The 16,523-nt window shown below is 41.2% G+C and overlaps 1 protein-coding gene across 11 annotated transcripts in view; it reads left to right on the top strand.

The window, feature by feature from the left end:
* Positions 1 to 16,523, top strand: part of SORCS1 (sortilin related VPS10 domain containing receptor 1) — a 560,723-nt gene that overhangs the window by 285,696 nt on the left and 258,504 nt on the right. For all 11 annotated transcript variants that reach the window (XM_029244670.1, XM_029244678.1, XM_029244671.1 and 8 more), the window contains one exon: positions 9,274 to 9,373. In XM_029244670.1, coding sequence (XP_029100503.1) covers positions 9,274 to 9,373 — 100 coding nt within the window. The remainder of the gene's footprint in view (positions 1 to 9,273; positions 9,374 to 16,523) is intronic.

Here is a 16,523-nt window from a genome sequence, read left to right as displayed (position 1 = left end):
TGAGCCTGTGCTCTAGAGCCCTCCTAGATCCCGTACTCCGCAACAAGAGAAGCCACCGCAATGAGAAGCCCGTGCACCACAGTGAAGAGTAGCCCCCGCTCACTGCAGCTAGAGAAAGCCAGCATGCAGCAACGAAGACCCAACGCAGCCAAAAATAAATAAATAAAATAAATTTTTTTAAAAAAGAGAGACACTGGAGGCAGACAGTCCTGTGTATGCGTTGTGTGTATGTGTGTGTGTCACAAGGAACTCATGGGCATCACCTCGTTAGGAAAATTACTCTTCTCTGTACCCGTTCCCCAAAAAGCTGAACAGGAGACTGCTGCCTAAATTAATTGGTCCTCCCTTTCTTAAGCAACAGAGTCAGAGATCTGGGTATCAGTGCCAATTTTGGTTATTTTTATACTCAAAAAATGAATTGGAAGATAGTTCAGAGGTAAGGGTAACCCCTTTCTTTAATGTTAACTGTAATATAGATTGGTTTACTTACTGCAGAACTGTCTGTGGGTGGCAACGTCTTGTATTCTCTATCGCCGCTTTCCCACGGAGCAATATCCATACACTTACAATCAAATATATTCAAGTTTCTTATCTCAGCTGCCCTGTGTGACTAGAAGCATCAAGAACACAGTGTGATGCAGGGAACTACATTCAATATCCTGTGATAAACCATAATGGAAAAGAATATCTATCTATGTATAACTGAATCACTTTGCTGTACAGCAGAAATTAACGCAACATTGTAAATCGACTATAGTTCAATAAAACAAAAAGCACAGTACGATGGTACAAGGAAAGGAAGAATGATAGCAAAGAAAGACCAGAAAGATGAGAGAGGACTTTCACAGCTTATTAACACATAGGTACTGTCCCTTACATTTAGAAAATAAACAGTTTTGTTTTGTTTTTTTTTTTTTGCGGTACGTGGGCCTCTCACTGTTGTGGCCTCTCCCGTTGCGGAGCACAGGCTCCGGACGCGCAGGCTCAGCGGCCATGGCTCACGGGCCCAGCCGCTCCGCGGCATGTGGGATCTTCCCGGACCGGGGCACGAACCTGAGTCCCCTGCATCGGCAGGCGGACTCTCAACCACTGCACCACCAGGGAAGCCCAAACAGTTTTTTATTACAAATTAAATTACATTGCAAGTACTGTGGCACATGGCAGAGTGGAAGCATCTGTATAGCACGTTGACATGCCTCCCCCGGATCCTGCTCTTGAACCCCCTTTGCTCTGATTCTGCAGGTTGATCTGAAAAGCTCAGTGTATCCAAGCAATGGAGGGAAGCTTGTTCAGCTCTGGATTCACCATAATGTCTCAGCAGCACATTAAATTATATGTTTAGGCTGACAGGCAAACGTATTTCAGGGCAGAATCCTTAGGAAGCAGGAGACAGTTTCCTTCAGCCCCACGTCATCATTTGATGTAGACTGCCTATTCTCGAGGTATTATGAAAAATGGATTGGGACATATTTTCTTGACAGTGGGTAGACTAATGGAATCTGGTGACTGTGCTTTAAATGTGCAGAGGTTTGTTATAACATGGTAATAGAAATATCAGTTGCACTGACAAGTTAAAAAAATCCGTCAGTGAATGATAATGAAGTTATTTAAATGTCGACCCACTCGCAAACATTTTCCAAACCCTAAATTATTCTCACTGCTTTAACTTCATGCATCCTGAGTTACGCAGGAGCGGAGTCTGCGATGCAGCCAGTGAGCCTTTGCCTTTGGAAGCTATTTTTATGCCTCCAAATGCACCAGGAACAATGGAGGTGGCTGCTCTTAATGATTTTAGGAAAGAAACAAAACACAGAAGCCGCAGCCACTTGATTTAGAGGTGAACACTGTTCTGCTTTCAGGGCGTCTCATTTGAGCTGATTTCAGTGATGCCTTGATGCTTCCTGTCTCCAGGCTTCCCTCTACAGCCTGAGTCTTGGTTTTGTGACCTTGGCAATATGGCACGGTGTCTGGGAGAGAGTATCTCCCCTCTCTGGGGCCTGGAGGTGGAGGAGGGGGTCAGGTTATTTGGATACTTTCTAAAGCCTTTTTGAAGAAGTAGCCTGGCTCATCCTTGGTTCAGAGAGTGTGTCCATCAGGCTTCATGTATTCATTCAGCCTCGGTATGCAGAAGGCGCCTGTTATGTGCCAGCCTCATCCTGGAGACTAGGGACTTGGGGATGAGCAAAGATGTGCGCCGTCCTTATGGTACTTAGAGTAGTCAGGAAAGAGACGCCAGGCAGAGGTTTCTCCTTTAAAAAGTAGAGGAGCATAGAACACGTTCACTGCCCTAGTCCGGCTTCATCCTGCACAGCTGATTGTATCTGCACACGGCAGGGACTGCAGTGGTTTTTGCCAGACTAAGTGAGCCTCTTAATTTTGCATTAGTAGAAATCCAGTGGGCCACACAAGAAGAGCAAACATCTGTGAAGCCAGCCACTCAGCCAAAAACAATTGGGTTTCACAAGTGTCTGGGGGACTCTTCTGAGAGCTAGGAAGACAGCTGTGCACAAAACAGACATCTTTCCTCCTCTCATGGAGCTTACATTCTGGTGGAAGATGACAGACAATAAAAAAAAAAAAACTAAAAATCTATCAGAGGGGGATAAATACTATGAAAATAAAAGAGGCTAAGGAGGTGCAGTGTGCTGGGAGAGTGAGGGGGGTCACTATTTCATACAGCACGAATGGTGTCCAGAAAGAACTGAGGGGCCATCTGTCAGGGTATCTGGGGAAAGAGCTTTCTAGATACAGAGAATAACAAGGCTGGAGTTGGCAGGGGTAGGCAGGAGAGGGGAAAAGGAGAGGGATTGAGGAATGCGCGTCTCGGAATTATATTGCAAACCTATTAGATATAAAAGTAAATGTGACTTTTCTATAGCAAGTCTGGAGTTTGTTATGGAGACCAGTACACTGACTGCTTGGTTACTCAGAGAGTGAGCTCCTGAGTCCAGTTCTGTTCGACATCAAGTCATTGCTTGTGCTATTAGGCTGTGACGTCCTGGTGATCTTCATGAGCCATCATCAAATCATTAACAGTTTGACCCACTCACTTTGTGCATATTTCTAGGCTTCCCAGGAGCCAAGGTGGACCAGATCAAAGACATACTTTCTTTTCCTCGTACATCATTGTGAGAGTTTCTGGTTATGCTTTTCTGTTTTTTTTTTAAATTTATTTATTTTATTTATTTTTGGCTGTGTTGGGTCTTCGTTGCTGTGCGCGGGCTTTCTCTAGTTGTGGCGAGCGGGGGCTACTCTTTGTTGCGGTGCGCGGGCTTCTCATTGCTGTGGCTTCTCTTGCTGCAGAGCACTGGCCCTAGGCGCACGGGCTTCAGTAGTTGTGGCACGTGGGTCAGTAGTTGTGGCTCATGGGCTCTAGAGCACAGGCTCAATAGTTGTGGCGCACGGGCTTAGTTGCTCTGTGGCATGTGGGATCTTCCCGGACCAGGGCTCGAACCCTGGTCCCCTGCATTGGCAGGCAGATTCTCAACCACTGCGCCACTGGGGAAGCCCTGGTTATGCTTTTCTTAATATCGATTCTCCCTGGCAGGGCCTCTGTATTTTTACTAAGTATGAAGAGAAGCGAAGTTTTGGCCTATACCACAAGGGACTTCTAATGATTTCAGTTCATATTCCTTTTACTAAGAAATACAAAGCTAGATTTTGTAAGTGTATTTCCTTTTCCTCTTGTAACTTTGGAGAGAGCCAGTGCAGCACGGGGTTAAGGATACAGCCCAGAATGAGGGCTGTACCTCCAAGTTCTGTGGCCTTAGTTAAGCAGGTTACTTATACATCTGAGCCTTCCTTATCTGTAGCATGTGACCATCAGTGTCCATCTCATGGGATTCTGTATGAGCTGAAGAGCTTAGATCACATTGTAAGTACCCAATAAATGTTCATTTTTATTTTCTGTTAGGTTTCTTAAGCATAACAGTCTATTCAGCAATGGGATCCTGGCACAATTATTATAGAAGCAGAGTGCAGAATCTTTAACTATCAAATACCAGTTCTTACCCTTATCTTTCTGATCCGAGACCCACACAAAGGTACTAGCACATATCCTTTAAAATATGATAGGCTAAATGTGGTTACATTTTAAAATGGTAATAGCTTGATGAAATAGTCTTATCTTCTAAGCAAACTAACTCTGACTCATTTTCAGTGATTCAGATTTTCCTTGAGGGTTCATGTGATGGGTTTTAGTTAAGTGTTGGGCAAAGAATATGAAAAATCAAGAAAAAAAGATGAGTGATAAAATGAACAACAAACGCTATCATTTGTAGATTGTTTATTACATACCAGCTATTGTGCTCGGCACTTTTTATGAATTAATTTAGTTTACAAATGATTCTGTGCTTATTTATTATCTCATTTGATGTTATAAAATTATAGTAGAGGAAATCCAATCACACATTTTATTTCTGCCACTCCTTGTGGAAACTAGCCATGCCGTGTATTCATCCCTTCAACTGGGGGACTTTTTGTCTTTTCAAAGAGATCGTAAGTTCTTGGAAGGCAGGTGCCATGCCTTGAATATGGTTTCTCTGCCCCTTAGAGAAGCTCATCTTAGTTCTATGCATATAGTAAATACTTAAATAAAAACATCTTTGAAATGTTCTAAAAGTCACTATTTAAGATACGTTCATAGAAAGGGTAGAATAAGGATTAAGGATCAAAAGCAAGAACCTGCAATCCTTGATTTAATCATTTGCTATTTATCAAGGCTGCTTATATTGTGTCTTAAATATGTCTGTGTATGATACATATTTTTTAAGATTACTTCCCTTTATTGCCTTTACAACAGCAGTCACTGTGGTTAGCATAACTGGCATTTCTCTTTGCCGATTTGATTCGTTTTAAATATTTTTATTCTCCTTTTCTTATGAAACCAAGATCCATAATCTTTTTTTGGCTTTTTTGTTCTTCATATTGTTTCCCAAAGTATGTTGTTCAGAACACGAATCTCATTAGATATCTCTCAAGAATGGATCCTATAATCAAATATGCTTTGAAAATGCTGCATGCAATAGGCATGTAAGAGGTTCACAGTGTATATTAGAATAATAAAATCTATGCATGTATATAAGAATAATAAAATTTCTAAGTTCTGAAGTGAAGAAACATTACATTTTGCCTTAAGTGTTTTCTAACATTTTTTGATCTTAGATCACACTCCTCTCCCCCATATCTAGAGATGATACTTAAAATATTTAACAGCTAGTGCACTGGCTCAACAGCCAGCCTGCTGCTCAGCTGTCTGTCTTTCTCCTGCTCTTTCGGAGCCCACGTACCTAGGAGACTGAATTTCCCGCATTTGACCACGCAGGCATAACTAGAAGCACGTGTTAGCTGTGAAGGGGAGTTTGCAGACGGGCACTGGGAATTGCCTCCCAGGGTGCAGTGCCTCCTCCAAGGCCACTGTCTCCTCCACTGGGGCTCAGGCTGACTGGAGTAGGCAGTGGCCATTCAGAACAGGTGCTGGAGCAAGTTTCTTGGGGACCTCTGCTGTGCCAGCCCTCAATCTTTCGGTTGCTGGGACTGTGAGGGATCTGGGAGTTCTCCAAGAAGAGACCATGGTGGTGAAGCTGGTGGAAGTAGCTATTCTGTGAACTTGGTGCAGTAACTGTTTGCCAACTGGTTTGCCAATATTGAGTATTTTCACTCCTGTGTCATTGTACCAGTGTATCCCAGCTGTTTGTTAGTTTTACCTATGATACTTGTCAACACTCTAATTCTAGTTCTGTGGGACAACCATGGAGAATTGCCAGTCTGTGCCATTTGGGGTGTATGGAAATACATCATTTTTTTCTTCTTTCTATCAATTATTATAATACCATAATGTTTAAACATTTAGTTCTGCTGGAATTGAGAATTAACAAATTTCGATTCACTTTTTGAGCTTTGGAAAATCAAGGGGCAAAAAATGGCACAAAAAGTAATGGAAGATACCTGAAGTATCTGGATTGGTGATGTTATAATAAGAGAAAAATGCCCAATAACATATTGTAAGCTATCTGAAAAAGAAGTTGTTAATGTAAATCTGAAATAGTCACTCCATTATCATCTTGTCATATTGGGATTTCAGTTAAATACACACACACACACACACACACACACACACACACACACACAGGGTTTGCCCTTGTAGTATGTTTTTGGGGTTTTTTTTGTGGTACACGGGACTCTCACTGTTGTGGCCTCTCCCGTTGCGGAGCACAGGCTCCGGATGCGCAGGCTCAGCGGCCATGGCTCACGGGCCCAGCCGCTCCGCGGCACGTGGGATCTTCCCGGACTGGGGCACGAACCCGCGTCCCCTGCATCGGCAGGCAGACTCTCAACCACTGCGCCACCAGGGAAAGCCTGTAGTATGTTTTTTGAATGTAAAAATATTCGTTGAGTAGCTCAGAGATCAAGTTGATAGAAATTATAAGAAACTAATTATCATGCTTTTATAGACTGATCCCTACCTCTCTGGCCTCCTTCCCATTATCCCACTAGAAAAATTGAACTGTTCTCTCATCTCCAACATAGTCCTATTGATTTCCACCTATCACTAGGCAAAATTTATTAATGTAGAGGTATTTGTACATTTCATCCTCCTCCCATCACTGCCCCCCATAGATTTTGAATCTGGGTTTTTTGTCCTTGAACTTGTGAGTATTGTTCAGAATACTAAATAGAAAAAGTTATCCAGTAAAAGGAGTTAGAGAAAGACTAGTGAAATTTTGGAGACAAGCAAGTCTTAATAAGAAGAGAAAGTAGACCCAGTAAGGCCAGGGTAAGAGTGGGAAAAAATAGTCAAACACCAAGATTAGACTGAGTAAGGGAAGAAAGTCTCAGATATTTCTTAGAAAGTAGGGGGGATTTTCACATCAAGATGAGTTTGAGGAGAAAAAAGTAAATATGGAAGGAGAATTTAAAGAAGTTTGTTGTGGTTCATGGATAAGATCTTCTGTGAAGAGTTTGGGATTATTCTTCAAATATTCTTGGCTATCAAGCCAGCGTTTGTTCAGTTCGGCTAGAGCACAGACTGGTCCTGAGGAAATCCAGTTATATATTTGGATTACACAAGGTACTTCTAGTTTTTGATGCCCTGACTACAGCTGACCCTTGAACAGCACAGGTTTGAACTGTGTGCATCCACTAATACATGGATATTTTTCAGTAGTAAATACTATAGTACTACACGATCTGTGGTTGTTTGAATCCTTGGATGCAGAACCACAGATGTGGAGAAACCACATGTATATATAGGGCTGACTGTAAGTTATAGGCTGATTTTTGACTACAGGAATATTTAGTTGGTGCCCCTAACTCCCCTGTTGTTCAAGGGTCAACTCTACATCCCTTTTCTAAAGCCCTACCAATTTTCCATTTTCAAGGTCCATAGTCCTTCCAAGAAACTTTTCATACCACTCCAATCTTCAGTGATTTGGAGTATAATCTAAATTTTATAAAGTACTGACTATTTATATTTATTTACTTATAATTTATATATATAATAATATAATGTCATTTATAATATTTATGTATTATATATATGTATATATAAATTTTTAGGGTAAAGAGATCCCTGGGTCCCCAGCCACAATAATTCTTAATTCCTTAATTCCAGGAACTTATATTTTATAGCTTTCTGTCTCCAGTGCCTGGTCCAGAGTAGGCTCTTAATATATGGTGTTGAGGTTGTTAACAGAAAATTCTTCTATTTAGTCTTTATGGTCTATGGGAATATGCAACTTCTATCAATATCAGAAATAAATTAAAATAATTACATTTTTGTGGTTTTCTAATTAAACCAACTTTATTTTCTGAGTCTTGTTAATTTTTATCTCTTTCATTACACATAACACATTACAACTTTTTTTTTGCCTCTCAAAGCTGTTAGATTCTTGGGACTTCCCTGGTGGCACAACGGTTAAGAATCCACCTGCCAACGCAGGGGACACGGGTTTGAGCCCTGGTCTGGGAAGATCCCACATGCCGCAGAGCAACTAAGCCCATGCACCACAACTGCTGAGCCTGCACTCTAGAGCCCGCGAGCCACAACTTCTGAAGCCCGTGCGCCTAGAGCGCACGCTCTGCAACAAGAGAAGCCACTGCAATGAGAAGCCCACATACCACAACGAAGAGTAGCCCCCGCTCGCTGCAACTAGAGAAAGCCCAAGTGCAGCAACAAAGACCCATGCAGCCAAAAATAAATAAATAAATAAAATAAAAAGCTGTTAGATTCTTGAGAGTAGGGGCATGTGTTGTATCCTGCTATGTAGCACAGGTCCTGGTCCATTTTAGAGGCTCTACAAATGTAAAGGAATGAATGAATGAATTTTCATTGGGAATCTCCTATATGTATAAAGAAGGCTGACAAGAGATTTTATATGTTTCCTTTAAATTAAAAAAAAACAAAGCTATGGTATAATGTAAACAACACAGGGCTTAGGGCCATGATACCTAGAGTCAAATTCTAACTGGCTTCGAATAGGTCACTTAAGTTCTCTGAACCACTTTCTTCGAATACAGATAATATTTCCTACTGTACATGGTTGCAGTGTTGATCTAATAAGATGTACAATTCTGAAATATGTAATAGACTTACATAGAAGAGGTGATTAAGGCCTATTTATTCAGTCTGAATTAATAAGTTACTGACCAGCATCAAGAAGAGAGGAGAGAATCTCCAAAAAAGATAGAGTCAGTACCAAGAAGTGATATTCTCCCAACTCCAGGTGGCTTAACGCTGGAAAAGGCCACCAACTAGAATTGTGAAAGTTCACTTATTATCAAGACATTTTCTTATTCTTAAATAATAGGAAAAGACTGAATGACCTTTGGAGGGACTGACCCACCATATATTCTGTGGCTCATGAGAGAAAACACAGCTTGTAGATAAATCAGGAGAACCTGCTTTTCCACTTGCCAAAGATAAAGCAGAAGTTTGGAAATGTCAAATCTAAGTAAAAGGTCTTTATTTCTTTGGTTAATTCAAGGGACACCCTCATTCTCAATCTTTGAAAATTAAACACTTTCTTTATGCAATGCACGTACCTTAAGGAGCAGTGAGAGATGGAGTTTTAATTTTTACCAATTCAATTTAAATGCAGATGTTAACCACTCACATGATGCTACTGTGTACATAATTAAGCATCATTATGTACTACATGAATCATTTAGAAACCTCTGGAGAGCCATTCTACTATGTAAAACATACATTATACTGACAAGCAGACAAATGACATATATACTTCTGTCCTCATTAATGCTCCTTTTGAATTATAGGTCAACCGATTATGGGACAACCTATGAGAAGATGAATGATAAAGTTGGGTTGAAAACAATTTTAAGCTATCTCTACGTGTGTCCTACCAACAAGCGTAAGGTAAGAAATGTATATTCAGAATGCTATTTATTCATGATGTGACTTCTGTCTTGGCTGGCTAACCTCTCTAAACCACCTAAAAATCCAATACAGTTAAGCTTTAAGAGATATAAAGATGAGTTGATGGATGTTAAGGTGGTAAAATGTCTGACACATCATAATTTTCAGATCAGCAGCTGTGAATGTAGGAGGGAGATGGGGTAGGTATATCATTACCATTTCCAAAAGACAGCTACAGGGAATGTCTTGTTGAGTGGATGTTCAGACTCTTGTTAAGAGCTCTGACCAATCAGTGACAAGAATCAGAATGAGCCTTGACAAAACAGAAGAAAAGATGGGATTTTCATGTGATGTCCCCCTGTTTTCCCTTGACATGGAGTAAATAGATTGGCTAGAGTTGAAGTAAATGCATTGTCCTTCAGCAGGTTGGAAGTTTCATTTCGAAAGTTTATTCAGCCTGCACACAAATGTCAGAATGGAGGCAATGCTGGGAAGGAGCCTTGGTGATCATCATAAACCACATGCTAATTTTACAGATGAGAAAACTAAGGTTCAAAGAAAGGAAATGACTTGCCCCCATCACAGAGTTATGGGCACAGTTGGGACAAGATTCAGGTTTCTTGCTTGGCAGTCATACCGTTTCCACTGTATACTACTACTCTTATGAAGAGGGTTTATTTACTCTTCAGAGAAAGATGTTATTTTCTTAGGAAGAAAATGTTTGCTTTTAAAAGAGAAAGACCTATTTGTCTCAAGAGGAGAGTGGTGTTACATTCATTGTTTGGTTTTAAAAATTTGCACTATCCAATTCTGAATTCTGACATGTAATTTCTAAGTATTATGTGAGTTATATGAATAGAGATGAGTATCCATCAGGAAGCGGAAAAAGGTTTTTCATTCATGTGTCCTAAGCCATATTCTGTTATGATGGCAGCCCTGATACCTAGGTTCTCATTTCAGATCTGTCAGTGGGTACTGTTAGTGACCTTGGGTAGGTAGGTGCCGCATTTTGTCATCTGGACTGTGGAAGGTAGATTAGTACATCTCTAAACAGTCATCCTCAACTCTGGCTGTACATTCAGAGCACTATGCTTCCCCACATACGCAAGCCTTAGCCCCACTCCTGTTGCTCTGGGTTAGGCCTCAGGGAACTGTATCTCGCGCAAGCTCCCCAGGTGCTTCTGGTACATATCTGGGATTAAGAACCACCTAGGTAGGGCGTAATGTTTCTTCCGGCTGTAAACATTTCAAGTTTTTATTTTGGAGCAGCATAATTTCCCATTGTGCATAGACTCTGGAGTCAGATGGCTTGAGTAAAAACCCAGCTAAGCCAATTAACAAGTATATAACTATGGTGATTTACTTAATCTCTCCAAGCACAGTGTCATCAAATTGAAAATGGGGATAATTATAGTACCTACCTCATGGGGAAAGTTGTAAGAATCATATGAACTAAGGCATGTCAGGTGTTTAGCACAGAATAGTTAAGGCTTAATCATGACTTCTCTTCACTTTATTCTCCTTTTCTCATCTTCCTCCTCCTTCTTCATATAATTATTGGAAGTGAAAGTAGTGATTATCCTCTATAAGTAGCTGTGTTCAGTAGAACTTTCTACAATGATTGAAATGTTCCTCTAAGCTATCCAATACTATAGACACTAACCACTTGGGGCTATTATTTGAAGTATGGCTAGTGTGACTGAGGAACCAGATTTTACATTTCATTTCGTTTTAATTAATTTGAATGCAAGTAGCCACATGTGGCTGATGGCCACAGTATTGGACAGCACAGTTCAATAATGTCAACCTCACAAATTTAGAGATTTCCCTTGAACGCTCCTATCTTCCCCTTCCCGGCCGATGACCGGTCCATCATCAACAATTACATCTAAACAATTTTGATCTGCTGTATACAGTCCTAAATTAAGGAGCTGAATTTATATCCTTTATTTTTTATAATGAGATTGAGTTATGTTTGTTGGCTTTGAATTGATTCTTGTAACCCCTATTGATTTTTCCTCTAGTTCACATTTTTAGTAAATTTCATTTAGCAATCAACAATCTGTAGGCAGTATAGGTTACAAAAAGAAATAAGCCAGCTTTCTACCCTCAAAGATCCTGTATTCTAGTAGTAAATGCACTATGACTTTCTGTAGTTGAGAAGTCTCTGACTCTGCTTCCACCTAGCAGGTTACTTTGGGTGAGTCATTTACATTTTCCTGTTTGTAAAGTGATACAGATGAAAACAAAGGAATTTACAGCTGGAAGAGACTTAGAATTGTTCTCATCTAGTGACAGTCTCTGTTTTATTAATGCCATTAGAAAGGAATATGATTTTTAAAAATAGGATGTCAAATATTGAATGTAGGCGTAGGCTTTTCTGTAGCAGCAGAGTATGTGGTAGTGACCTGAAGACTACAACACTGTTAACAGGAGCAGGACCTGAAGAGTGAGATCTCAAGTCCAGATGTAGCTCCTAAGACTAGAAGGAAAGCTTAGATGTGATACAGAATGGAGCCCTGCCACTGAATCTATTTATGTTAATACATCAATATCAATCAAGCTGCATACTTAATCTATAGTTACCTGCAGAGATTTCAAAAAAGACATTTGGGGCTTCCCTGGTGGTGCAGTGGTTGAGAGTCCACCTGCCGATGCAGGGGACACGGGTTCGTGCCCCGGTCTGGGAAGATCCCACATGCCGCGGAGCGGCTAGGCCCGTGAGCCATGGCCTCTGGGCCTGCGCGTCCGGAGCCTGTGCTCCGCAACGGGAGAGGCCACAACAGTGAGAGGCCCGTGTACCGCAAAAAAAAAAAAAAAAAAAAAAAAGACATTTGGCCATGGGCATTTAGCTAAAATTAAGACTTGGCTGATCCTTTTTCCAGAGAAGAAGTAGCCATTGCCCGTGACTCTGAGAACAGCTTTCTCTCTGCAGGTTAACTTCCAGAAGCAGAGGCAGGCCTGAGCTGTTTAAATCACAATGTTTATGGGTGAACCTAGGAGGAGGGATCTTTTCCTCTACAGATAAATGAGGCCTTCAGGGTGACTTTCTGAGATGCTGATAGATTTAAGAAATATTGGAGGACGATGAAGGTCTTTACAATGGTACAAAAATCAATAATGTTGACATAGCAGTATATTTGTGTTCAGTTTTTCTGCTTATGAGGTGAATTTATCACCATGAAATATGGACTTTCCCCCACAAAGGGACATACTTGAACCAAAGAGAAGGTACCTGCCCAACATTTTAAAGTGTGAATATATTTCCCCCAATCAATGAGAGTTTATGTTATAAAAAAAGAAGAAGAAGAAAAGAAATATCAGGCTGTATTAATTATGCAGGACAAAGGCATTGAGGTTTGCTCTAATTCTCCTAGGACTTCTGCGCCCTCCAGTGAAAAGGCAGGCTCCTTTAAAGGGTTGTATTAATTCTTTTAGGTCTCTGGGGTGCTGTCTAACAAGTTAACATCTTTTGTACCAGATACTTCTCTCTCCTCTTCACATCAGTGAGAGCAACTGGAATAAAACTGACACCGGAGTAACTGTCTTCCATTCCCAGAAACCTTTTGCCTTTGCATTCTTCTGGCTATTTTTAGCTGCTTATCCGGACAAGCACAGTTCTTCAATCAATATGTCTCCAACAGCAGGCATCAGGCCCTGGCTTTGCAGGCAGCTTGTTAGGGGCATTACTGGGATCAGCAGCCAGGACAAAACAGGCCCTTATTTGCAGTTTAAATTGATGATCATTCATTGGCTATTTCTTTGCAAGCCTGCTGTAAATTACTGCAGCTTTCCTTGGATGTGTCTGTTACACTAAAAACTGTAATCTCATCATAGGTCAGTCTAGGAAATCTTGACTAAGAGACATAGAAATCTGGCTCCCAGGTATTATCCTAGCTCAAGCATCCTCTCTTTCGAAGGAACTCAGCACCTGGCCTCTGATATATGAGGTAGGCTCAAAAGTACAAGGATGAGTGGGTCCTAGTGCCAGAGGAGAGGCAGGCTACCTATTCGTCACCATGCCTCCGAGGGAAAGTACTCCCCCACCCCCAGTTCATGATAAATCCCAAGTCTTGTTGGTTTCAGCAGTAGTTTATTGGCTTCCTACACATAATATTCTATGAGAAAAGATGACTTAACCTGCTGCAGAAATGAACATCTGGGTTGTAGATGGTGATGGGGAGAGCTAATACAAATGTATCAAAGAGAAAAAGAATCAATGCTGAAATTTCAGTCTTACTCTTAAATTCTCACTGAGTTTATTTGTTTTCTGCCTAAAATAGAAAACTTCTTTATACTCAGTGTGCGTCTATCCGCAGTACCTTTCCTATCGCCCCCAACCAACCTTAGCTATGCTCCCTTCATGCGGTATTGTATAACATCTTTAAGGATTACAGAATACAGAATCCCAAGTGGAATTCATTGGGGGAGAAAAGAAGAAAAAAAGTGTTTTGTTTTTTTAAACTCAGAACAGCCAATTCATTTAGTTGTTATAACCTTGTACTGTCTGTACAGTGTGTTCCCAGCAAAGAAAAAACCTAGAGACTATTTGTTCTTTATATTTCCCTTTGCCCCCCCGCTCCCCCCGCATATCCCAGTTCTTTCTCCTTTCTGTGTTATCACCACTTAATGAATATCTTTCTTGCTGAGAGAGCCTTCCAAGACTTGTATCCTATAAATAGGACCCTGGTTCCTCAGAGCACATTGACCATCCTTGCCGGTCTCTTGGTACATGCCAACATTAGACACTGTTTACATTTTCTCCAGATGTTTAGGTTTTAATTACCGTACTGTATGTGGCACTTTCTAAATAAGTGTATGATTATTGACTTCTTGCCTCTTCTCTTTATATCCTGGGCATGCTTAATTCCTCTTGTCATTTGCTTGGGTGGTCTATATCATATACGTGTCCTTTGGGGACAGGAAAGAGGTGTGGTTGATAGTGTCCTCCAACTTCTCTTAGGAAAAATGATGGAATCGTTGAATCAGAGCCTAAAAGATTTTGGAAATTTTAAGATTCTGCTTTTGCATTTAACAGATATGGAAACTGAGTCCCAAGAGTTTAGTGTCTTGCCTGAGGCAGCATGCAACTGGTGAATAAAAGAGCAAAGATCATTAGACCTTTAAAGCAGCGGTCCCCAACCTTTTTGGTACCAGGGACCGGTTTCTTGGAACACAATTTTTCCACGGAGCAGTGGGAGGTTGGGGGGGATGGGTCAGGCGGTAACGCGAGTGATGGGGCGCTATGGGGAGCGGCAGATGAAGCTTCGCTTGCTCGACCGCCGCTCACCTCCTGCTGTGCGCCCTGGTTCCTGACAGGCCGCGGACTGGCACCGGTCCACCTGTTCCTGCCACCTATTCCATAAAATCGAATCAATTCCACTAATGAGATTTTCTCACTCCCCCTGACCTCCTAGGCATCTGCTTCTGTTTTCCTGCACTTCTCTCTTCTGATTATAGTTGTTTTTGACCCTGTATACTTGCCCCTTTAGAATGCAGGGTCCTGGATGGGATAAGTGCCTTGATTCACTTTGTTGTCTCTAACATGCAGAGCACAGGGTCTTGGGGTTCAGTCATGTCCAACACATGGCTGAGGATTTGTATTGAACTTAGGTTGGGTTTTGGACTCCTAGGCTGGAACTTGAAAAGAAAAATACAGTGTGAAACCAGCTGTGACATATTTATTTTCTCTAATGATAAAATTAATTATTTCAAGTGAATAAACAAGGACAGTTAAAAAAGAAAAGAATCCCTGTAGGTTTTAGTAATTTCTAAGCCATATTGTATAATTTTATGTTTTCTAGCCAAGAAGAGCATGATTAATATTTAAAATGCCAGGACTCTGCATAGCACTCACTCAACATTATCCGGCGAGGCCGAGGGGAACGAGTGTATTGTATAATACATCAAAGGGGGTGCATGACATTTCCCTTAGCAGACAGGCAACACTTGCTCATTCTACCCTGACTCTTTTATCTGTCCCTTTGTATACAAGATCATGCGTTTGCCTCTAATCTTTTAAAAAATCATGTATGTTTCATTCATAAACACGTGCAATGCATGAACTTAGGGACAGAGTGGAAGTGGCATTTTCCAAACTTCAGTAGAAGTGACTTTTTTTGGCAACAAATGCTTGCTTGCCTGCACTTAACCTGAACAATGATGGCTAAAGGGAGAGATAATCTCCTTTGATCCTTCCTGGGTACAGCTGAGTGTTTGTACTGCTTTAGTCCATCACGCATCATTCTGTTCTTTTTTTGAGTGTTCAAAAATCAGATCAAGGGCTTCCCTGGTGGCGCAGTGGTCCAGAGTCTGCCTGCCGATGCAGGGGACGTGAGTTCGTGCCCCAGTCCGGGAAGATCCCACATGCCGCGGAGCGGCTAGGCCCGTGAGCCATGGCCACTGAGCCTGTGCGTCCGGAGCCTGTGCTCCGCAACAGGAGAGGCCACAGCGGTGAGAGGCCCGCGTACCGCAAAAAAAAAAAAAAAAATCAGATCAAATCCAAGAAAGCATGCCACATCTACATTTTTTTTTTTCCTCTGGGTGATGCTCCAACAGTGATCCAAGCCCCTGAGTTTCAAACAAGCTACAGAATAATAAGTGCAAAGTTCTCTGTTTGAAACAGGGGCAGAGTGCCAGGAGCAGTCCCCATGAACGAACTCCCTCATCACCCCAAGTTGGCCCCAGGGAGCCCTCTGGTACTCCTGGGCTCCACAGAACACAGTTGTAAAAAAACAAAAATGAAAACACTGATCTAAGCCATTCTCCCTCTGTACATGGAACTACACTTGAAACAGCCATGTACTTTGTACTATTTTATATAAATCAAAGCACCTATGATAACATTCATAGATTAAAAAAGCTAATCAAACCACGGTCTTTTCAATTTTAGCACAGTATATTACAGAGTAGGTACACAGTTGAGTTTTATTGACTCTTATCTGTGCCTCTCTAACACTAATGTTAAAAAAAGAAAAGAAAGGCAGATTCAGAATGTGCCTGGTTTCTCAGAACTTATCAGGTTAACTAGTGATTCACTGTTGTATTTCATGCAGCTTTAAGTAGCACTAAGTATCATTTTATTGTTGTTAGAAAGAAGCTTCTTGCATAATTAACATCACATATTTGTTATTCCTCATTTTTAAGATGT

Source organism: Monodon monoceros, unplaced genomic scaffold (genome assembly GCF_005190385.1).
Source record: "Monodon monoceros isolate NGI ecotype Baffin Bay Population unplaced genomic scaffold, NGI_Narwhal_1 Super_Scaffold_4, whole genome shotgun sequence".
NCBI classification, from domain to species: domain Eukaryota; kingdom Metazoa; phylum Chordata; class Mammalia; order Artiodactyla; family Monodontidae; genus Monodon; species Monodon monoceros.
Note: the sequence above shows the minus strand (reverse complement) of the source record. Positions and strands in the feature narration are given on the sequence as shown.